General features: G+C 49.1%; 1 protein-coding gene across 17 annotated transcripts in view; it reads left to right on the top strand.

Annotated features, from left to right (window-relative positions):
* The window catches only part of NCOR1 (nuclear receptor corepressor 1), a 154,708-nt gene extending 133,623 nt beyond the window's left edge, over nt 1-21,085 (top strand). For 13 of the 17 annotated variants that reach the window (XM_059380628.1, XM_059380641.1, XM_059380637.1 and 10 more), the window contains 12 exons: nt 611-745; nt 3,365-3,530; nt 3,734-4,227; nt 6,831-6,959; nt 7,636-7,793; nt 7,950-8,173; nt 9,161-9,301; nt 10,899-11,041; nt 15,211-15,264; nt 15,906-16,127; nt 18,375-18,554; nt 19,971-21,085. In XM_059380628.1, the coding sequence (XP_059236611.1) occupies nt 611-745; nt 3,365-3,530; nt 3,734-4,227; nt 6,831-6,959; nt 7,636-7,793; nt 7,950-8,173; nt 9,161-9,301; nt 10,899-11,041; nt 15,211-15,264; nt 15,906-16,127; nt 18,375-18,554; nt 19,971-20,158 (2,234 nt within the window). In that variant the 3' untranslated portion in view covers nt 20,159-21,085. The remainder of the gene's footprint in view (nt 1-610; nt 746-3,364; nt 3,531-3,733; nt 4,228-6,830; nt 6,960-7,635; nt 7,794-7,949; nt 8,174-9,160; nt 9,302-10,898; nt 11,042-15,210; nt 15,265-15,905; nt 16,128-18,374; nt 18,555-19,970) is intronic. The other 4 variants (XM_059380644.1, XM_059380643.1, XM_059380633.1 and 1 more) reach the window with 3 other exon arrangements.
* Nucleotides 21,086-22,785: the final 1,700 nt, after the last annotated feature.

Below are 22,785 nucleotides of genomic sequence, written 5' to 3'. Positions count from 1 at the left end.
AGAGAGAGATCTCAAGTAGGCATAGAGGCAGGCAGAGAGAGAGAGAGGAGGAAGCAGGCTCCCTGCTGAGCAGAGAGCCCGATGTGGGACTCGATCCCAGGACCCCGAGATCATGACCTGAGCTGAAGGCAGCGGCTTAACCCACTGAGCCACCCAGGCGCCCCTTGTTTTTTGTTTTTAAGATTTATTTATTTTAGAGCGAGCAAGAGAGAGTGCACAGGGGAAAGAGCAAAGGGAGAGAGAGAACCTCCAGCACACTTGGCTTGAGGTTGGAGCCTGAAATGGGGCTCGAGCCCACTGCCCTGAGATCACGACCTGAGCAGAAATCAGGAGCGGCTGACTGAGCTACCCAGGTGCCCCTGCTCTGCTGTTTTCCACTTAATGTTTCGTGTAGTTCTCACATGCCATCCCTCACCGGATACACCAGAAATATTGGGTCCCAAAAGCTTGTGTTAGGTGTCAGTTGATAATCCGAGACTCTTTAACAAATGGTCTCCGTTTTAGGTTTGAAGCATTTTGAAACGTCTCTAGACACTAAAAATCTAACAGCTGTTTGTACCTGACAGGTCAGTGTTCTTGTCTTTAAGTTGAAGATTTCTGTGTTTTACAGGACACTCGACGCACCTCGCAGCGGCAGCAAGTGCTGAGCGGGAGCGGGAACGGGAGCGGGAACGGGAGCGGGAACGGGAGAAGGAGCGGGAGCGGATCGCTGCGGCCGCGTCCTCGGACCTCTACCTTCGGTCAGGTGAGCAGCATGCTGTTGCTCATTCTGCAGACACCCCTTGGTCATCAGTGGGAATGGGCGTCCGGCCTCCTGTTGCAGGGCAGGGCGGCGAGCTGATCCTAGAGGCAGGAATCGGGAGACGGAAAGTAATCTCACACCTTAAGTGACGTACAAGTGAAAGTGCAGCACATGAATTTTGAACAGGAAACTGAGGTTTTCCTGAGGAAGGCGGCGTTTTGATTTGGCCCCGGCAGTTGGTTACAATTGGGGCTGAAGATACCAGGAGCAGAGCTCAGTAAAGCTAAAAGCAGGCCGAGCAGGGGCTCCCAGCCACAGACACACGATGTGTTGTGGGGCTAGAGTCTGAGGAAGATGCCGTACAGAGAGAAGGTCGGGTGACATTGGGAATTAACCTGTGCTGCCACTTGGCAAGGAGGCTGGTGCCGTGCCGAGGGGCATTTGCACAAGAGGGGCTGGAGGTGGGTTGGAGCCCTAGAGGGGCGTGTACTGGCACCAGGAGGAAAGGGAGGCTGTGTCTGCAGTTGCTGGTGGAGATGTGTGCTGCCGGGCAGGGTGGGAGGGAAGTGATGGTGATGCGGTAGCTCGAGGTTGGGGGGGGCAGGATGGGCCGAGACGCAAGCCAGGTCTTGCACATTAGGGAAGGAGTTTCCCTGTGAGACATACTTGGATGTGTCTCTGGAACATTTATTCTGACATGTGGTAGATTTGTCTTTTGCATTCTGTTCCTTCAGTGAAAGGAGAGCACTTCTTGTGTCCGTGTTGCCCGACAGACAGATTTGGCCCTTAGGAGGAAAGACAGGCTGGACGTGGTGGCCTAGGAGTCCCCTGCAAGGGTCGCGACTCTGGCTTGGCTGCGATTTCCAGACGGTGCCGTGTGGGGAGGGGGTGGGTCAGTCTGTGGGCGGTATTGCAGGGGCGCCAGAGGGGTAGGCACAGGACCAGAGACTCGGTCAGAGAGGTGTGTGTGGAACTGAAGGGCACGGGGCGGGCAGGCTGTCACGCTCACGCTCATAGGGGGCAAACCTTGACATCAAAGTGGTGGCAGTACAGAGCAGGGGCCCAGAGCTGGTCTTCGTATTTGACCCAGAAACATCATTCCCAAGGATTTATGTTAAATAAATCAGTGGTTGCAAAGCCTGGAGACATTGAGCTATAACGTAGTGTCTGTGTATAGTAAGACATACTGCTGAGTGACCACAGGGAAGGCTTCAGTGAGTTGTGAGGGGGCGTCCTAATGCTGCTTATATGTCAAGCGTGTAAAAACACGAACACTGATGTAATTAAAGCCCAGGTAGGAACTGTATTTTAAAAATGCTCGTGATCCCATCAATGAATAACATGCAGATTCCAGATGATACGATACCATTTTCTCCATCAGACATTTAAAAAAGTTGACAAACATTCTGTTGCTGAGTCTGAAGAAACACAGCTCTCAGCATCGTCAGCGGCAGTGTAAGTAGGGACAGTCATTGCGGAGGTACGAAATGTAGATAGTAGCTCCTCTTCTAGAAACACAGAAATGCTTCTATCAGCGGTTATTTGCTTGGAAGGGAGAAAATGGCTGAGAAGCTTGCGCCAGGTGGTCCGGGCTAGGGTAGTAGGGGCGAGTGTGCAAGCGGCCAGCTCTTCTGAGGACACAGGACAGAGGGGGCGGACAAGGAGTGTGAGATCTTCCCAGTGAGCAGTGCTGACCGAGTCCGAGCTGTGGCTTTGCTGTGGGGCAGCTGAGGCCAGTGGACAAAACTGTGTCAGCTGTTGGCGAGTGTAGGTCATGGAGCTGAGCCTCTGGGGGGCACTTGCGGAGAGAGACCCTTCACGGAGCAGGGCAGAGGGGGAGCAGAGCAGGGATGCAACTGCTCAGACCCCGGGCTGGCGACAGTGTGCTGCTGGCGTCATGATACTCAGACGGCTGCACCGATCGGGGTTCTGGAAATAATCTGCACACCCTGGTCTAAGGAAGAATCTGAGAATCTGAGAAGAATCTGAGATGAGCTTGTCTGATTGGCGTGAGGGCAGCTGACCCTTGCACAGCTCAGGGGTTCGGGCGCCCCCACGCCCCCACTGGAATATCTGACTAGAGTAACTGTTGACAGCTCCCTGTTGACCGGAAGCCTTACCAGGAACAGGAAGTGCTGACCCAGGTTTCGTACGTTCTGTGTATCGTGTGCTGTGTTCTTCCGGTAAAGGATGCAAGAGAGGAGAAAAGTGTCAGGGAAATCCATGTACGGTACTGTGCTCTGGTTTTCAAAACCAAGGTCCATGTACGGGCGGAGCCTGTACTCAGCCCCTGCTGTGGGAGGATCCGCTCTGTGTGGCTGCTGGCGTTACTTTGTTTCAGGAATTAAGGTGGACCCTTGTGGCATAAATGGAAGTGACAGTAAATGATAGTTGATGTTTTTGTTTCGAGTTAAGGGTATGGTTTTATTACATCTTCATTAAGAAACTCTCAGGGAACATATTTATCAGAAGGCCAAAAAGCAGGGTATCAGGCTTCTTTTCCTGTTTAGGAAAATGAGGAAATGAACAGCCCCTGGATGTCGCTGACTCTAGCTTCTTCCTTATGGCTTGTCTTTTCTTCTTTCTCTTCTGCTTTTTTATTTCTTTTTTGGGCCTTCACAGGCTCAGAACAGCCAGGCCGACCCGGCAGTCATGGATATGTCCGCTCCCCGTCCCCTTCGGTGAGAGCCCAGGAGACCATGTTGCAGCAAAGACCCAGCGTGTTCCAGGGAACCAATGGAACCAGCGTCATTACACCCTTGGATCCAAGCGCTCAGCTCCGAATCATGTAAGTGCCCCGTGTGCGTTTCGGCTGAGAAGAGCGGTCTCTGGCATCTGCCGCACACCTGTAAGTGCGTGACCGCCGCGGTTTGGTCACCCACTGCCCGCCCGACGCGTTTTGTCGTTGCAGCTGGTCCTTCCGCCGCCCCAGCACGCCCCCCGTAGAGCCTGCCTTTCATGGACTTGTGTGTGGTTTGCTTCTGTTCGCAGGCCGCTGCCCGCCGGGGGCCCATCAATAAGCCAAGGCCTGCCGGCCTCCCGCTACAGCACCGCTGCAGATGCCCTGGCTGCCCTTGTGGATGCCGCAGCCTCTGCCCCCCAGATGGAGGTTTCCAAAACTAAAGAGAGTAAGCATGAAGCTTCCAGGTTAGAAGAAAATTTGAGGAGCAGGTCAGCAGCAGTTAGTGAGCAGCAGCAGCTAGAGCAGAAAAGCCTGGAGGCGGAGAAGAGACCCGTTCAGTGTCTGTACACTCCTGCAGCCTTTCCAAGTGGCAAGCCCCAGCCCCATTCCTCAGTAGTTTACTCTGAGGCTGGGAACGAGAAAGGGCCGCCTCCAAAGTCCAGATATGAGGAAGAGCTAAGGACCCGAGGGAAGACTACCATTACTGCAGCTAACTTCATAGACGTGATCATCACCCGGCAGATTGCCTCGGACAAGGATGCGAGGGAACGTGGCTCTCAAAGTTCAGACTCTTCTAGTAGCTGTATGTATCTCCATCGGAGTTTTGCAATGTGCTGTCTGAGTAAAGAATTACTTTATTCCATAGGTAAAGCAGAACAATATGACAAAGAAAATCCTGATCTGCGGGTAAATGTAATGGAAAGGTTTTATGGGTTAGTAGTGCAAAAATGTCTCTTCTGCTCTTTGTCACGACTGTTTAAACTTCAGTTTCTTAAGTATGCCTGTCAAAGTATTTCCCGTGAACACTCTGTGTCCTTTATGGAGGTAAAATTGCAAAGTAGACAGGGCAGAGCTCGTGGTCAATTTTGGGCATCTGGAAGGTCAGAGAGGCTACCAAAGCCTCGTAAGCATTTTCTAAGACACAGATTTTTAAAAAGCAAGATCACTGTATTACTGGTGACTGGTATTTACGGTACTTCTTTTCTGCAAGATGGTTCTTTAAAAAAATTTTTTCTGTACATGTATTGGTCCTTTTTATTCCTTCTTTATGCATATGTCCTATTCTGTGCTCATTTTCTAAAACTGTTTTCATGCAATTCTTTTTTTTTTTTTTTTTTAACTTTTTAAATTTTATTTTAATTCCAGTATAGTTAACATAGAGTGCCGTGTTAGCTTCAGGTGTGTAACGTAGTCATTAGGCACTTCGGTACATGACTTGGTGCGCATTGTCATAAGTGTACCCTCCACCGTGTCCCTGATTTCCCCCAGCTCCCCTCTGGTGACCACCAGTTTGCCCTCTACCATTGCAAGTTCGTTAGTCATTTTGATGTCTGCCCTGTGAGTCCGTAAGAGTTCACAAATCTACTGTAAAATGCTGGAAGAGTTCCTTCAGAATTAACAACTACCTAAATTCTGTGTGGAATTCCTGAAGGAAGAATCGGGTATTTAAGCAAGTATCCGCTAATCCTTGAAGTGATTTAACCGTATGTGGGCATCTCTCTGTTGGTGTTTATTAATGAAATTGAGGAGAGTTGGAGATTTCTTACACATTAGCATGCAATGCATAATTCTTTTTACCCCCAGGCCTACTTGTAACTTATTTTGGTAAATACCTACCCCATGGCTGAGTTTTTTGGAAAGAAGGGTGCAGGTGGGTAGTCTGCTGTATAGACAGTAAACTTCTGTTCGTCTGGGAGCGTGAACATTTGCAGAACAGATAATACAGGTGCAGACTGTGCTAGCTTGGGGAGGATGTCGTTGCAGGAGCAGGCCCGGAGGGAGGTCACCAGCACACCTGGTGACCCACCCAGCCTGTGGCTTACTGGATGCTGGGGCACACGGCTCTAGTCTGACTAGCAGCCACTTTCAGCTGACATCACAAACCGGACCAACTCTAGGAGTCTGAAGGCCTGAAAATAGGTTTGTCGTCTGTTCTGAGTGGGGCTGTCGTTTTTACCACTAAGTGACATGCACGAAGTCCACAGTTGTTCACTGTTACTCAGTGTGGTTTCCAGTTTTTCCCTTTAGGGCCTCCCTCCCCCTGAAGGTGAACACAGGTTAGCCTCAGACTTCCTAGTGACTGTATGTTGGTTGTGCTGAGGTTTAGCGTGCTGGGCACATAAACGGTCATGAATGCCAGTGGATACCGAAGTCAGAAGTGGTTTAAGTTACTTTGAAAATAGTTATTTTAGTTCCTGAGAGATCATTTCTGTCCCAGTCACCGGGTTCCTGACCTCCTGAGTATACTAGACCCCAGCGAATTACAACTTGCATGGCCTGGTGAAGGGGTGGGAAGACAGGGCTGTTAGTTGGGTCCTGGAGGATCTGGGTGGGAGCTTGGTCACAGCTCATTCCAGGCTTCTAGACCTGCATGCAGGATCCACTGATCGATGACACTTGCCGATCCAGCCAGTCGTACAGGGACCCTTTGGGCCGCTGGCAGTCTCCCCAGACTCTGCAGCCTGTAGAAGCCGAGTACACTCTAAAGTCAGGAGGTTGCATGTCCCTGCCCTCCACTGCATCGGCTTGCAGTCGGGTTTCCTGGGAACTTCCGCTTAGAGGGGCCTTCCCTGATGTGGACTTCCTTTCTGCTAGGGGGGTGAGTTTACTTCTTTTTGGACATCCCCTGCCATTTCTGTGTTTTTCCACAGTGTAACTGCTGAAAAACCATTTGGAGTAATACTTTTTGTCTGCAGTAATCCGATGATTTCTGAAAATTATTATATAATGTTACTTCATCTGTAGCTTTAAAGTCATCATTGTAATGAAGCAGTCGGGTACCCGACAGTTTTTCTGACAGCTGAGTGTCCCCCAGAATTTTAGTCACTGGAAATGGTGAGCTGTGGACATCCACTCTCTGATTCGTTCAGCCTCCTCTGAGGAGTGTCCTTCTCGTGGCAGTGCTCTTCAGCTTCCGGGAGAATGCTGCAGGCCGTTCCCTAGCCTGCCTCACCTCAAGGTCCTAGAGGCCACACAGTTCCAGAAAATCCTACTCCATATAGAGACTAGGAGCCTGAGGAAGACTCGCAGACCGCTGATACCAGTGCCTTGAGGGGTGCTTGGTTTTTACTGCTGAACGTTTCAGAGAACAAAAACCAAAAATATGTGAATAGGTTTGAAGAGTTTGGACTTCTGCAACTTTTCACGGGATTCGTTTTAAAATGAGATTCTTTACTTTTCTTAAAGTATCTTCTCATCGGTATGAAGCCGCCGGCGATGCTATTGAGGTGATCAGCCCTGCTAGCTCCCCTGCGCCGCCCCAGGAGAAGCTGCAGGCCTATCAGCAAGACGTGGCCAAGGCAAACCAAGCGGAAGGTCTGTGGTTTTTAGCCACCGGCTGACCTGTTTTCGTATCTGCACCTGGTGTTTGGTTCTGATGATCTGTCTGGACCATGTGACCGAAGACTTGGTTTTGTTTGTTTTGGTTTAGAGTAATCTTTATAGGAGTCTGCTTTAGAGATGTGCAAAACTGCACTAATGGAAAGTTGGTTTTATTTTTTAATTTTTTTTTATTTTTTAAAGATTTTACTTATTTATTTGACAGACAGCGATCACAAGTAGGCAGAGAGGCAGGCAGAGAGAGAGGAGGAAGCAGGCTCCCCGCTGAGCAGAGAGCCCGATGCGGGGCTCGATCCCAGGACTCCGGGATCATGACCTGAGCCGAAGGCAGAGGCTTTAACCCACTGAGCCAGCCACCCAGGTGCCCCTGAAAAGTTGGTTTTAAGCTTTGATTGATTACTCCTTGTTTACATCTAATGATACAGGAAATAGTTGATATTTTGTTTCCCCTCTTAACACTTTCACAGGGCATTCGGTACTAGTTCTGATCTCTGTCAGTCCGTCGTAGTTTTCCTTTCGAGATTAGAGTCAGGAATTCTGGATAGAGATGGGCTCCACACCCCTCGCATGCGCTCCTCTGAGTCATGTTCAGTCTTTGATGAGTGAAAGGCCGGGGCATCCCTGAGTAAGACATCTGTCTGTCCTCCGTTAGGTGAAGCCACCAGACAGTATGAAGGACCATTACATCACTACCGACCCCAGCAGGAACCACTGTCCCCACAACAGCAGCTGCCTGCCTCCTCACAGGCTGACGGGGTGGGCCAGGTGCCAAGGACCCACCGCCTGATCACACTTGCTGATCACATCTGTGTAAGTTGTTCATTAATTTTTCCTTTTTTGGTCAATGCAGAAGGCATATTTCACAGAGAGGGAATCATAAAAAAGATGTCCAGGTTTTTTATGCTACGTTATTTGTCACGTACATCCTCAACAGATTTAACCAACTCCTTCTTTTTTCATTCACAGCAAATTATCACACAAGATTTTGCTAGAAATCAAGTTTCCTCACAGCCTCCCCAGCAGCCTCCCACTTCTACATTCCAAAATTCGCCATCTGCTCTGGTCTCCACACCTGTGCGGACTAAAACATCAAACCGTTATAGCCCAGAATCCCAGTCTCAGTCTGTCCACCATCAAAGACCAGGGTCAAGGGTTTCTCCAGAAAATCTTGTGGACAAAGCCAGGGGAAGGTATGGTTTTTATTTCAAACTTTATGTATATTTCCCAAGAGTAAAACAATGTTTAACTGTTACTCTCTACAGATCCCCTTTAAGGTAAGGGATTCATTACTCACACCTAAGATTGATTTACCTTCATGCCTTGGGAAATACAAATGAGGGTTTTCCCTCTGTATATTCTTAGAATATTCACTGTCTGGGCAATTGGTATTATATCATTTTAATGTCCATTCAACAAAAGTCAGAGTCTTCATCTTTCCATGGAGGGAGGTGATAAATACTATTTCAAGTTTGATAAATCAAGAAAAATGTAAGATTTTTTTAGAATTTTAGAGGTAACCACCAAAGAACTTGAAGAAAAATGGTTAGAAATGGGCACCTATAAAAATTGGATGGGGTTGATCAGGAAAGGAGGTGGCAGGGCATATACCCAAATAAAATTATATTCAAAGGTCACAGGTGCCTCTTAAGTGTATAATCACTGAGCCAAACCCTTTTTTTGGTCTGAACACTGTGTGTCTCTCACATTGTTCTTACCAACATGGTAGCCAGAGAAAGACCATTAACCTGCAAAGAACCACTCAGCCCTACAAGGGCATAACTCGAGCCTCTCTGGACTCCCCTGACAAGCATTCAGGGTTCAGTCTGGTACTCCAGTCCTTTCTCCTTTAATGGGGGAAAGACCCGGTAAGCAGTGAAAGGCTGCAGGGCTCGCAGGAGTAGCAGCCAAGGGCGGGATGGCAGGATCTGGTGCCAAAGCCCTGTAGTGGTCCTGACCTCCTGGCAGAGCTTGACTGTCCCGGTTTGACTATAAAGCAGTGGCAGCAGACTTTCTGGTAACTGGGCATATGTAGTGAAAACCTCAGGCAACTTTTTTCTGATATAAATTAACAACTTTTATTCCTTCTCCTGAATAATGAATGAATTAGTTTCTGTTCCGGGTAATTCATAGATGGGCCGTAGGAGCACAATCTAATACTTTCTGTGGTACAATATCAGGCCCGGAAAATCCCCGGAGAGGAGTCACGTCCCTTCCGAGTCCTACGAGCCCATCTCCCCGCCCCAGGTTCCAGTTGTGCATGAGAAACAGGATAGCATGCTGCTACTGTCTCAGAGAGGAGCCGAGCCCACAGAACAGAGGTGAGAGACCCGCTTTGCTTCCGGCCAGCAGCTCGTGCGTGTGTGTGTGTGTGTGTGTGTGTGCACGCATGCACAGGCGGTGTTTTATGCCTCTTCTCCCTTACGCTTGTGTGTCAGGGTAGGAGTCCTGAAGGATCCTCTAGTCTCTGTTTTCCTGGTGATCTAGTGCTACTGGATTTTAATGAAAAACTGATATTTATAAATAGGTTGTGGGGGAAAAAATTGGTCATTATTCTTCTTGAAATTTAAGACTTTGTAGATCTGTTTTTTTAAAAAACCTTTTTTGTCCACGTGGTCCAACCACAGTCTGAGTGCTTGGGACGTACCAAGACTTGTGGACTGTACATGAGAGGAAGTAACTGCTTCCCATATTTTTTCTTACCTGTTCCTAAGCTGACCCCTGTGAATTCTTCAATTTTTATTCCTCTCTGGATTAGCAGCCTTTGATCTGGCCCTGACCTGGTCCACTTCCCCTAGAGCACTTTATCCAAAACTCGTGGACTCAAGCTCCAAGTGATTAGGTTGGCATCTGAGTTCCTCTGAGCAGCTTCTTGCCATGCCTCGTTTCTGCCTTTCCACCCTTACTCTTCTGTTTGTCCACCACTTGCTGTCCCTGTAATGCCTTTCAGTCCCATGTATGTGGTTTCCTTGGCGTCTGGCACCCGCGATGTTTGGAAAGGTCAGTACAGGATTTGCCTGTGGTCAGATAAAGAGGGAGGGTCTCACTGCACAGTTGGTGCATTTCTTCCCATGGGTTCTGAGCTGTTTCCGCAGTGTACGTATTCAGAGCAGGCAGATAGGTGTTGGCACCTTTCAATGAAATGAAGAAAATGCATTGTTGGAAAGGGGATGATGTTACTTTTAATTATACGTTTACATGTTTTTCCTTAAGTCTGTGAGTTTTTTGCGGACAGGGCCACATTTTCCTTATTTTTCTGTTGCGTATTTGTCTCTCCTGACGTGTAGTAGGAGTCCCTGAATTTGAATGAATCCACAGGACCAGATTAGGTCATCTGCAGCCTTCCACCTGTTCGTGGCTGTCATCTCCGGCTCTAGCTAGACCACTCACTGGTGGTCTTGAGCTGTTAAAGAAAAAGCTTGCTTAAAATGTGTTAGTGTAGGAAGTTGCGAATGGATTGTGAAATCTTTTATATGAAACAGCTCCTCTAGTGGGAGGCTTGAAATGATTCTAATGGAGGCGGTTTTATTTCAGAGCGTTGTAGCTCTCCTGTCCACGTCCACAAGCTTTGATTGCTTAGGTACGGGCTCGCTGTTCTATAGGCAAGTGGCGCTTGCTTATAGGCCAGTGTCCGTGCTGTTGGGCAGATGGCGGCGGGTGGGCTGTTTCTAAGTTTTCCTTTTAACATCATTTGCTGCTTATTCCGCCTTTGTTAAGAATCTCTGTTCTAGATTATCTCCATCCCTGTCCTGTTTTTATGCAAGTGCTCATGTGTTTGTGTCCTGAAATACGATGTGGGGCTGTCACCACACACACGAGATGGGGAAGTGGTCGTTTTCCCAAACACTATGGAAGTCCCCGGGGTTAGGGGCACATGACAAAACAGATCTAACGATAGACACGACTATGTCCCCACAGGAATGATTCCCGCTCGCCAGGGAGTATAAGCTACTTGCCTTCCTTCTTCACCAAGCTTGAAAACACGTCTCCCATGGTTAAATCAAAGAAGCAGGAGATTTTTCGTAAGTTGAACTCCTCTGGTGGAGGTGACTCTGATATGGGTAAGTGGGATTTCTTTCATGAATCCCAAATAAAACCTGCATTGATAATGCTCTCTCTGGTGTTGGCCTCTTTTGCATCCTTGAGTTTGCAGGCTCCAGCGGCATTTGATCTTAATTTCTTCGATTGCCCATTCGTGGGTTGCCTGCTAGACAGCAGGAATGTGCTGTTGCTGAAGCTGCTCATTTTCTCTCTGAACATGTGCGGGGCCTGGGAAACTTCTCTTTTGGGGGGCAGATTCGCTCTCCACAGTTTTTTGTTTTTGGTTTTTTTTTTTACCACTGGTCTTAGTTTTATCCATTTGGGCCTCCTCTGCATGACCTCTCCTCCACCATTTGAAGACAAGTCATGTCCTTCAAGTCTTCCCTCTGGAAACATCCCATTTCGTCCGCGGTTCATCCCGTGCTTGTCCCCAGCTCGTGCTCTCCACAGAGAACCACCTGATACAGCTCCGCCTTTCAGTAGGTTGTGTGTTAGGGTGGTATGATCTCCCCCAAGTGCATCCCTTAGTATTAAGGGACTCTAAGACTCTATGAGGGGTTCTGGTAACCAGTACACAGTTAGGCTGTAGTGTACTTAGTACCAGAATATATATCAAGGTCTCTTCTAATGTGCTGCCGTTGAGCCAGACTGTTCCCTTGCTGTACCTTTGTCGTTCCCCACCCACGTACAGGCGAAGGCAGTCTGTGCTTGTGCTGTGCAGTCCCCTTTGCTGCCCTGGCACAGCCTTTCTGGATCTCGGTTGAGTCATCCAGCACTCATCTGCAGCCGTGATCCGTCCACCACGCAGGGACACAGTAATAGTCACAATGGTGGCAAACAGCTCGAGTCCTATAGAGAGAGACAGCGCTAGGGACTTGTAAGCCCGTATAAGCTCCTTCCATCCTCAGGACAGCCCTATACCCTGCAGTGTAGCGGTGTCTGGTGTGCAGATGAGGAAATGCAGGCATCTAGGAAGCGGGGCAGGTCGCCTGGCGAGTGTGTCTCAGGCTGTGGTCCAGGTCCTGTGTGCCAGCAGCCTTCCGGCGGCTCTGTGCTGGCAGTGTCACCGCCTGCGTGCTGGGTACTCCTGGGTAGGACGCAGCTCTGTGGCCCACAGACCTTCCCTCTGGGGCAGCATGCACGCGTGCCCCAGACACTAATCCGCGCTCTGTTCCTCGGCACTCACTCGCTCGGGCCCGCTTCTCCATCATCTTAAGCGCATCAGGGATGGCAGCGACAGTTGCCGGATCTGGGTCGTCCCCCTGTCTGCTCTGTTTCTGTGCTCTGCAGCGGCTTGCCTCCTGCCCCTGTCACAGGACAGTGTGGGCTGGGAGCCCCAGACTGCCAGGTGGCTGTACGTCTGGATCTGACCCTTTGTGATCAATAAAGGTGGATCCAAGAGAAGAAAGGACGAGCCCAGGGTTGGCTGTTGTTTGTGAACAGTCTCTTTTGAAGGGGCAGCAAACTGTCTCAAAGAAAACATTTTCAAATACCGGCCGGCATTGCTGTTGGTCTTGCCGATATCCTTTCCTTTAAAAAAAAAAATCATTACAGCATTTTCCCATCTCATCACTGGTTTCATCTGTTACTTACAGTGGCTCAAATGTCACTAACAAACATGTGGCGTGCTCGCCGTCGGATCCAAGGAGCCTGCCCGAGCACAGTTTCGAACTGTTTCTGCCTCGCTGCCTCGCGGCCTGCACTCTGCCTCTCTAGTCCGGGTCTGGCCATTTTAGTGGGAAAAAGATTCTTTTTTTTTTTTTTTTTTTTTAAAGATTTTATTTATTTGACAGAGAGAGAGATCACAAGTAGGCAGAAAGGCAGACAGAGAGAGAGAGGGGAGGAAGCAGGCTCCCTGTGGAGCAGAGAGCCCGACACAGGGCTTGATCCCAGGACCCTGGGATCATGACCTGAGCCGAAGGCAGAGGCTTTAACCCACTGAGCCACCCAGGCGCCCCTAGGGGAAAAAGATTCTTGACAGGCAAATGCCACGTGACTTGAAGTAGCCTCCTTTATACTTCTGTCACCTGTTTCCCATGTCCTCAGGCAGTAGCTCTCTCGCTCGGTCATCCGGCAGTCAGTCACTGAGGTGGGTCCTGTGCCGGGCGCGTGCAGAATGACAGATGGTCTCTACTCTGGAAATGTGTAATGACACGAGCATGTCACTTTAACACGCGATAAATGTATAAGTGTCTTAAGGCAAGTAGGAACAAATTGCTGGAGGACTGTTTTGGCTGCCAGAAATGTTTTCAAGCGTGGAAAGGGACAGTTAAGGAATTGTATGTAGGGTCCAGCGGGCCGATGGGTCCCCAGGGGCCGCTGAGAAACAGAACGGAGAGATCCAAGCTGTCAGCAGCCGAGACCACTTGGTTTCAAGTCCGTCTCTCAGTTCAGTGTGCCTGGTGACTTTATTCTTCAAAATCCGTATGCTTGACCCATTTCCTCTTCCAGAAATATTTTCTTCTCTTGCCTTTCAGATACTGCGTTCTCCCGTGTTTTTTTCCTCTACTTCTCCGGCCATGTGTTATGTCTCTTCAGCCACTCAGTCTTGCTTTGACTGGCCCTCGGATGCTGGTTTCCCAGTGTTCTGCTCACGCGATAAAATCCCTGAATCATGTCATCACTCTGGGAGTTTCAACCATGTGCTGAGAACTCCCAAACTTGTATCTGGACTTCAGCATTTTCTACTGAGTTTTACTTACGTACCTTTGCCGACTTCATGTCTCCTCGGGTACCTGGCTTCTGAAATGTCTGACATTGTAACAGTCCACCTGTCCACGTGGAAAAGTCTGTCACCCCGCGCCCTACCCCCACCCCCGCCACGCTTACCTCCACGGTGGCTCCACTGTCGCACTCTGGGCATCGTACCCCGTATACCTCATCGAGTCTGCCTCCCAAACAGCTCACACATGCCACTCTCCTCTGCTCATTTCTGAGCAGGTGTCCTGTTCCCTCACGAGCTCGCCCATCTCTTTAAACAGGGATCCCCACACTTTGATATTATCACAGGCCCTGGACTGCCAGGCCCCAGGACCCTAGCACCATTATTGAGGCACCGAGGGGATTCTATTATGATGGCCTTGGGGAACCACGCTGAACCGTGAACTCCGGAGGTCAAGGATTTTAGCATTTTAAGCACAGGATCTTCGTATCCTCATGGGCTGAAAATGTGAAATTGTCTTTATCTGACCATTTTGATCAGTAAGAAGGTGATTTTATTACGATTCAACCAGATAATTGTTCATTAAATACCTGTCCAACGAATGAACGAGCCCTAGTTCAGAAACTTCCATGAGGACTGCGAGGCTGTGTCTATCACTGTATTTTTTCAGGTTCGGTTTCTTTGCCTAAGTGTCACCTGACCCATAGTAGGGAGACAATCCTGATTTTGTAAGGTCTTCCTGGAGATTTCTCTCCTCTTCCTGTTGCCAATTTAAAGCTTCCCTGACTAAGAAAGTTCGTTTCGAGGCACACATAACTCCCGTCTCCAGAGCCCAGTCTCCTCTCCAGGGCAGGGTCCGTCCTGCTGCAGACGGGTCACCAACGTCACATCCTTCCCTGGGACCGCTTGCTTGGCTGCCCATCTGCTCCCTGCAGGCTTCTCTCTCTTCCCAGTTCTCAGCATCAAGTCAGAGGTTGGGATGAAAACACCGTTTGTGTTCCGAGATTCCTCCCGTTTCTGTGCTTTCTGTGTTGTTTCCAGGCTGCCTGCCTGTTGTCAGACTGCACCAGTGGCAGACAGATCATGGGCTCGTCCCGGGAACGTGACAGTAGTCCACAGTGACCCACGGAAACTGTTGGGAAACCCACAGTCACTTCAGTGCTCTTCCCTGCAGGGTCTGAGGTCAGGCCGCCTCAGACCGGCTGGCCTTGGCCAGAGTCACCTCAGGTCCAGGTGTCTTCCCAGCACGCTGGCCTCCTCGCCTCGGGTTTCTGCAGCAGCGCAGCGTCCCTTTCTGCCTCTGACTCTGCTGCCCCTCTTGCCATCTTCCTGCCTCCTCCAGTTCTTTGCCAGAGTTTCTTTTTTTAAAAAATTACTTCTTTCCCTTTGTTTTCACTTAACTGGTGAAAAATAAGGTTGTGATCGTGGAGAATAAAAAGGTGAATTTTATGGGAGGGTGTGAGACACTCTCTCTCGACACGTGCGGTCGCTGTGCCTCCACTAACTCGAATGTTTGTTCACATACAGCGGCCGCCCAGCCGGGGACGGAGATCTTCAACCTGCCGGCGGTCACCTCATCAGGTAAGGGGCGCAGCAGGGTTGCCACCCAGGCAGGCCTCGGCAGACCGTGTCGCCAGCCTACTGCACAGCGGGGGCTGCTCCAGGATGCAGGAGTGAATGAAATCCTGTCATTTAGGGAGGGGACAAAGATGGTAGCAATAAAAAGGGATTGAGGGGCGCCTGGGTGGCTCAGTGGGTTAAGCATCTGCCTTCGGCTCAGGTCATGATCTCCGAGTCCTGGGATGGAGTCCCACATCGGGCTCTCTGCTCAGCCGGGAGCCTGCTTCCCGCCCTCTGTGCCTGGCTCTCTGCCTACTTGTGATCTCTGTCAAATAAAATCTTAAAAAAAAAAAAAAAAAAAGGGATTGAGATTCAGTAAACACTTGCTGGCAAGAGAGGAAAGGGACAAAGAGAATCAAAACCATTCAAGAAAAGCGTAGAAACTAGAGCTGAAAAGAGGAAATGTTGGAGTAATGAAAGTGAGCGACTGATGGGTTCAGCTCAAAGAAATAGATTCCCCGGGGCTCTTCTCGGAGGGTGGCCGGGCCTGTGCGTGGGCCTCAGTGGAGCTGCAGGCCACGCACTGTGTTCCCTCCGGAGGCTTTCGCTTCTTGCTCCGCCATTCAGAACCACGCAGGAATGCTGCGCTTGTCTCTCTCCAGGCTCGGTTAGCTCTAGAGGTCACTCTTTCGCTGATCCTGCCAGTAATCTGGGCCTGGAGGACATTATCAGAAAGGCGCTCATGGGAAGCTTTGACGACAAGGCGGAGGAGCACGGGGTAGTCCTGACCCAGCCTGTGGGTGTGGTGCCTGGCGGGGCCAACACCTCTGTGGTGACCAGCAGTGAGACGAGGAGAGAGGAAGGGGACCCGTCGCCTCATTCAGGTAAAGTTTCCACTGTTGGGCTCTCCTGCTGCCTCTCCCAAGAAAAAGCCTGTTGATTTCCAGGTTGTATTGCTTCACCGAGAGACTTCATTTTATATGCTTTCCGAGTCACTTCTCAGGGTTTAGTTGCTTACAGAAACGTTGGTTTATCCACTCATTTTAGTAACGTACAGAAACTTTCAAAGGATGGAGATTTTTATGCAAAACGTCACCATTCAGGGTTGGGTGTTATTTTTGTTTGCATCTAATTCTTATCTGGATTGACACACTTTAATTATGATACAAATGCAGTTTCATATTCTGCTTTTGAACTAAAAAAAAAAAAAAAAGAACAGCGATAGGCTCAGCATAAAGGAATTTTAAGCCACAGAATAAAGAGTAAGGAAAAAGGAAAAAAAAAAACTTCAGATCACATCACCCAGAAAATGCTTGTGTTCTTTTCTGAGAAGCATCATTCTAGAAGTGTCTCAGTATAGACAGATAAAAGGACAGACAGACATTACCGTGAGATCATTCACACATCTCGGTAGAAGCGCGCACACAGAAAACCCGATTCCAAGCTTCCTTTAAACCCCTTTTTCTCAGTTGAGAACTGATCTCTGCTGTGCTTAAAAATTTACCTGCAGGTCTAAGTATTTCCATTTTAGTTTAGAAGTTTTTTCCTTGTTACATCAAGCGAAAGCTCTAAGGTTAAGAAGATCAAAGAGATCAGAGGTTTTTTGTTTGTTTGTTTGTTTAACCTACGTATATTAATTTGGGGACGACATGGATCATTTCCTGCTCTGAAAGAGGAGCGTGGTCCTTCTGGTCTTAGCTCCGGATTTGTACTGACTGACATGTGCGTGTACTTGAAGGTTGTGATGTTGTGATTGTGCTTGTGTGATCCTCTTTGGTGGCATGTGGTATGGCTGTTGCACCTTTTCCTCAGAGGGGGCCGCGCTCCCAGGCTGCTCACACTCAAAACATGCCTTCCGGCCGCCGCTGCATTTGAAATGACAGCACGGCACGTTCCTCACACCATCCCGTGGACATGACATTTCTCTCCTGGCATCAGTGGTGTGAGAAAGAAGGTTCGGGTGCCCTCCTTTGGAGCTGGTGACGGTTTATCTGCCTGAAGAATCCTCTCTTCCTCACTCTCGATGTTAACTGATATGTTAGTGGTCGTTCTGGGTCAGGTTTTCCTGCACACAGCGAGGCCATCTGCGGCTGCCGGCTGATTCTCCGCTCACGGAAACGTTCCACTCTTGTCACTTATTGGGCTTCGCAGTTCAAAAACACAACTAACACGTTTGCCGGCTCGTCTCCGTCCCGTCTGGTACCTTCTAATGATTTTTCATCATCTCGATCTCCTTCTGTTGCTTTACCGTGTTTCGCTTTCCCTTTGTGCAGTGACCCTCTGCGTCGTGTCTGTTCTCATCCTCGCTGTGTGTTGTCGCCTGAGCTTTTCACCTCACCCTTTTGGTTCCTGCAGGTGTGCTGAGCCCCATTCGGAAACTGGCTCCACACAGGCTACAGTCTCTCCCCTGTATCCGCAGCACCTTTTCCCCTGGTCCTGGGATGTTCTCTTCCTTACGGCGCAGACCTGCATGTCTTCTCTGCAGATAGTTCTGGAAGGCATTCCACACATCTTTTCCTGTGTGCTGCAGGGGGCAGGGTGAAGTAGTTCTGCCGGGGCCATCACCTGGGCTCCGATCTCTTCAGAGATTTTTTTAACGTCTTGTTCAAGAGAGGGCGTCCTACTCCTGTGAACTTCTAGAAACAGCCTGGGACAGGAGGGGCCGGCAAGCTGCTGCTGAGGTCCAGCAGTGCCACAAAGGGGCTTCTGTTCGACACTTTTTTTCTTTTGGCATAAGATTTCCTTGGGTGTCGCATGAACTCCTCTGCTTCTCTCTAAACTGATAGGCAGCGAAGCTGTGAGGATTTCAGGTTTTTGTCGGGCTGCTCTAATTTCCTGTTTCTGTGCTCCAAGGCCAGGAAAGAAATGACATCCCAGGAATTTTGTTTCCTTGGTTACATGTTTTTAAGTTGATGGCACGAGGATATAACACCTTTGCCTTAGTTGTTACAAGATAGATTCTGGCTTTTAAATAATCATTTTTTAACTTCATGGAGTCCTAGGATCGAGATTCTTCGTGCTACCTACCATCTTGCTTCCTTCTCTTAGCATTATGTAACCAGCCTTTTGGTAGGTTTTTAAGTTGAGAACATAATTACTCTGTGTCAATAGTTAATTTATTTCACTTTTAGGAGGAGTTTGCAAACCAAAGCTGATCAGCAAGTCAAACAGCAGGAAATCTAAGTCTCCCATCCCTGGGCAAGGCTACTTAGGAACTGAGAGGCCCTCCTCTGTCTCCTCTGTACACTCAGAAGGGGATTACCACAGGCAGACGCCAGGGTGGGCCTGGGAAGACAGGCCCTCTTCAACAGGTGAGGAACTCGCTGCTAGCAAAGGCGGCTTCAGGTGACCTTATTCAAGCCTTGGCTAGTACTTCTTGTAAAATCAGAAACTTTGGAGGCTACCGTACCAGTAGGTTCCACTTTACAAAACAGAAACTGAACGTATAGAATCTTGAGAATTGAAAGAATGCAAGGTCTGATTACCAGAAATAAGGAAGAGCTGTGAGGACTGGCCAGTCCCCCTGGCGGCTGTTGCATGTTGCATGCTGCAGCATGTCGCATGTCACAGCATGCCGCAGCGGCTCTGGGTAGACCGGGGCATCTGGGATTTCAGTTCCTCCCGGAACCGACCTGAGCACAATGGGCTGCTCCCACTTGTCACCTGGAGCCTCCATGTAGACATTCTTAGAGCCGGGTCTTAGGGAACTACTGAAAAAAAAAAAAGCCATCCTCTCTCGTCAGCTCACGTTTATATGACTGATGAAAAACAATCATCTAGGATATTTACTAATGTTTTCCATTTTGTACTTGCTTGCTTGAAGCTTTTTTTTCCAAACCTGATAACCACAGTAATGGTAGTCCTGAAAGGGAACAGGCAAACCTGGGGTATTTGGTATAGATTTAAGGGTTTCACGGAATTACAAGCCATCTTTTTTTAGACGTTAAATACATACCAGTGGGAAAAAAATCTGAAATGTGCTCCCCCTTAACATATTAGTATATAAATTTCATGTGGACACTATATCCACATAATTGAAGGCCTTTGCTTGATGAACTTCTCACATCGCACTCAGAGTGCACTGGTTTGAAAACGTCTCAGCTAAACCAGTGATCGGCCTCCCATCTCTCTCAGAGGAGGAATTAAGTCGTGAAACGAATGACTTGATAAAAATGGTAGGCTTTCCATTTTTAGAGGTTCTTAAGCTGTTGTAAAAGGCTTTCCGGGGACAGTGGAACGATCTAGGTGGTGGCAGAAGGCGGCAGTGCTCTTGCTGGGGTCACATGCCTCCTTCCAGGTCTCGGACCTGCTAAATCCACCCAGTGAGAGCCAGCAGATGGCACCTGCCTGCCGCCCCCGGACCATCGTCCTCAGCCCTACATTCCTGCCTTTACCTCTAAGAGTCTGCACGTTCTCGGTGTAGACGCTGAAGCTTAAAAGGTGGTACTTCTACTTGGGATTCTCCACAGAAATGCCCCGATCCAAGTCTTCCCTTAGAACCCCGGCTGAGCATCTGTGCCTGGGCTCCGCAGTGCTAAGCTGCTGCTGGTCCTCAGGCCAAGCGTCCTTTCTAGATTCTCACTGAGGGGGCCTCCCAGGCCCTTCCACGTTGTTTCATGTGCTGTTGGTGTCATTAGACCGTCGGTAGGATGACTGTCTTCTGTGACGCGGTATGGGACAGCGGCTGTCCTCACGACACTGAAAACTGTTTCTCTCTCTCCCCTCAGGCTCAACTCAGTTCCCGTACAACCCCCTGACCATGCGGATGCTCAGCAGCACCCCGCCCACGCCCATCGCGTGCGCCCCCGCGTCAGCGGCCCAGGCGGCCCCACACCCGCAGAACCGGCTCTGGGAGCGGGAGCCGGCACCACTGCTGTCTGCGCAGTACGAGACGCTGTCGGACAGTGATGACTGAGCACGGGGGAAGGCGGGCTCGGTGGCGCCGAGGAGTGGGGGGGGGGGAGGGCTCTCTTTTGGGGTGGTTTTGTTTTTAATGGAGGGTCACAAACATGTCCTCCTCTGACTCGTGCCCAGAGACTTTTCAGGAGAGCCTGGACCACGGACGGTGAAGAAATGATGGAAATGTATTTGGAGAGTCAGACTGGGGGAGGGGCGGGGGGCTGCCTTGGATACAGGCGCTTCGGTGGATTCGAATAGTGGAGGGCTAAGATGTAGAGTTTTTAAGAAGTGGACAATTCCTGTTCCTACATCTGTTTGTAAAGAAAACCATAATGTCTTTAAATCACTCTTCTGTAAATAGATGACCTTTTTTGCAGTGTTTCCCCTTGCTGTAGTATCTGGTGTACTTATGTTCAAATCAGCACATCAACTTTGGGGGGGGATTTTAAAAAACAGACTCCGCACCTATCTTTTTAACCCTTGCCTTCTAAATGACCTCATACAGCCCAGTTACATAACGTTGGCTGTCACGGGCATTGTACTTTTATCCAGTTTTGTCTCCTCCAAATTCAGATTTCCGGTGATGTTTCAGATCTTGTGGAAATGTTTAGATTTTTAACACAGACCCTGTCGTGAAATCTGTACATTACGTTATTAGGGTCAAAGGTAAGAGAAACAAAATTCTGCCATACTGTAGATTTCCAATGCAGGCTTTAATTTTTTTTAATTAGTAGCACTGAAAAAATATTACTGCATGGGTATGTTATAGTTCCGTTTTTAAAGTTTAAAAAAAAAAAAAAAAAGGCTTATTTGAGGCATCCCTCACTGTTATGCACACTGGTGACGTAGCCACACCCCTAAATATACTTTTCCTTCTGCATCTGATGCAGCCCAACAGAGCTTTTGTTTTGAAATAAATCTGACTACCCTGTCCATAGCTACACAGATCACGTGTGATTTAAGGCTCTTGATGTCTCAGGTTTCAAAGGAACAACTAGTATCTTGTCTTTAGGTTGCTCAGTATTGGCTGAGTTGGGAAGGTAACAACCGTGTCGAATGTTCGTCTGTCAGGTGCGCTGTGTTCTGGTCCTGAGGCCTCACGGGGAATGTGTGGTTTGGTCCCGTCCCATTTGCCACATGCCAGTGCTCCCTTTGAGTCCTCGTGGGCAAGAGTTTATTGTTGAATCTTTTCATTTCACTGAATCTCAAGGAGTGAATTTTAAACTAATTATGGTACTAGAGGGTCAGTTTCATCCTTAATAATTGCTTGTTGAATTGAGATTTTTTTCTCCATCCAACTTAAGCAGAGCCTTGAAGCATCCTTCTGGAGCAAGAGGAAAGAGACCGTTCCGGAGGGACACCACTGAAGATGAGAAGGGGGGGGGGGGGGAGACTGAGGTCTCTGCAGAGGATACAAATTAGCACTTTATGGACTAAATTGATCTAAACGTTTTAACAGAAGTACTCGGGACTCTAGAGAAAGTAGGTGTACGATAACCACTGTCTGCGTGCCTCCCGGCCTGCCCGAGACTCTGTCAGGGCCCTTAGCACTGGGGTCTGGTCCCTAATTGGGTAATGCGGGCACTGGCTCAGGACCTTGCCCACACGGTTAATTAAACAACAAAGGCCACAAGTTCGTGTGTGTCTGAAGTTCAGCCTTCACTCCTGTTGCTGTTCTACTCCTGGAGACTTCAGGTCTCACGCTAAACTTGAGCGGGGTCAGTGATCCTGTTCACTTGGAAAGTTGGTACTGCTCTGTTACACAAACGCATAAATGTTCATGTGAATGGAAAACAGTAAACTTTCTACGTGCCAGTTCCTATTTTAGGTATCGTTCATTTATAGTGCCGGCACACCAAAAGACATGATGGTGATGACTATTTTTGCAGGACCCTGAGCTACTCCAAATCAGAATGGCTTTTGCCAACATGTCGCCTGAGAGCCTTTTTACTTCCGCAATCGCACTCGAGGACCCCTCATGCCCCCCTGCTCAGTGCACACGTATTACCACTCCTGCGGCCACAGCGCGGAGGGACCATTTCTTAGGGCAGAACACGGAAAGGACAGAACTCGCACGTGGCTTACCTAACGGAGCAAACCCTCTGGGAGGGTGGCCGTCCACCGCGGCAGGATCGGGACGGCCCGAGAGGGACCAAGCACTGGCGGATGTTGGCTGTGAACCCAGGCAGGACACTCTGCGGGCTGGGAGCTCAGTGGTCCGAAGCTGCCTCCTTCCGCACGAGCAGGCAGTGCCCCGCAGCCACGGAGGTCGGCGTCCTGACAGCCGGGCTTCCAGCGCATGCTTGTGACCGGGAGTTTCACAGTGCTTTAATTTTGGTATGCTGGTTCCATTTTAGAATATTTATGCCCTGAAAACACTGGTGACATAGTTCAGACACTTAAACTCCACTGTTTTTAACAACTCACTTTTGAGTGCAGACCGGTCAGCCAAGGGGTTGGTCCTCCTGGTTTGCTATCCTGTTTTACAACAGTGCGAATGAACTTCCTTGGAAATACCCACATGATGAGCCTGTCTAGGGACACCTACAGTTTTTCCAGCACCGGGATGGGACTATGAGCTGAATCCTTGTGGAGGATCAAAAATTCTTAAATAAAACCTGGAGTGACAAACCTTTCAGTAAC

This window comes from Mustela nigripes, chromosome 16, assembly GCF_022355385.1.
Source record: "Mustela nigripes isolate SB6536 chromosome 16, MUSNIG.SB6536, whole genome shotgun sequence".
NCBI classification, from domain to species: domain Eukaryota; kingdom Metazoa; phylum Chordata; class Mammalia; order Carnivora; family Mustelidae; genus Mustela; species Mustela nigripes.
The sequence above is the reverse complement of the archived record's forward strand: the minus strand, read 5'-3'. Positions and strand labels throughout refer to the sequence as shown.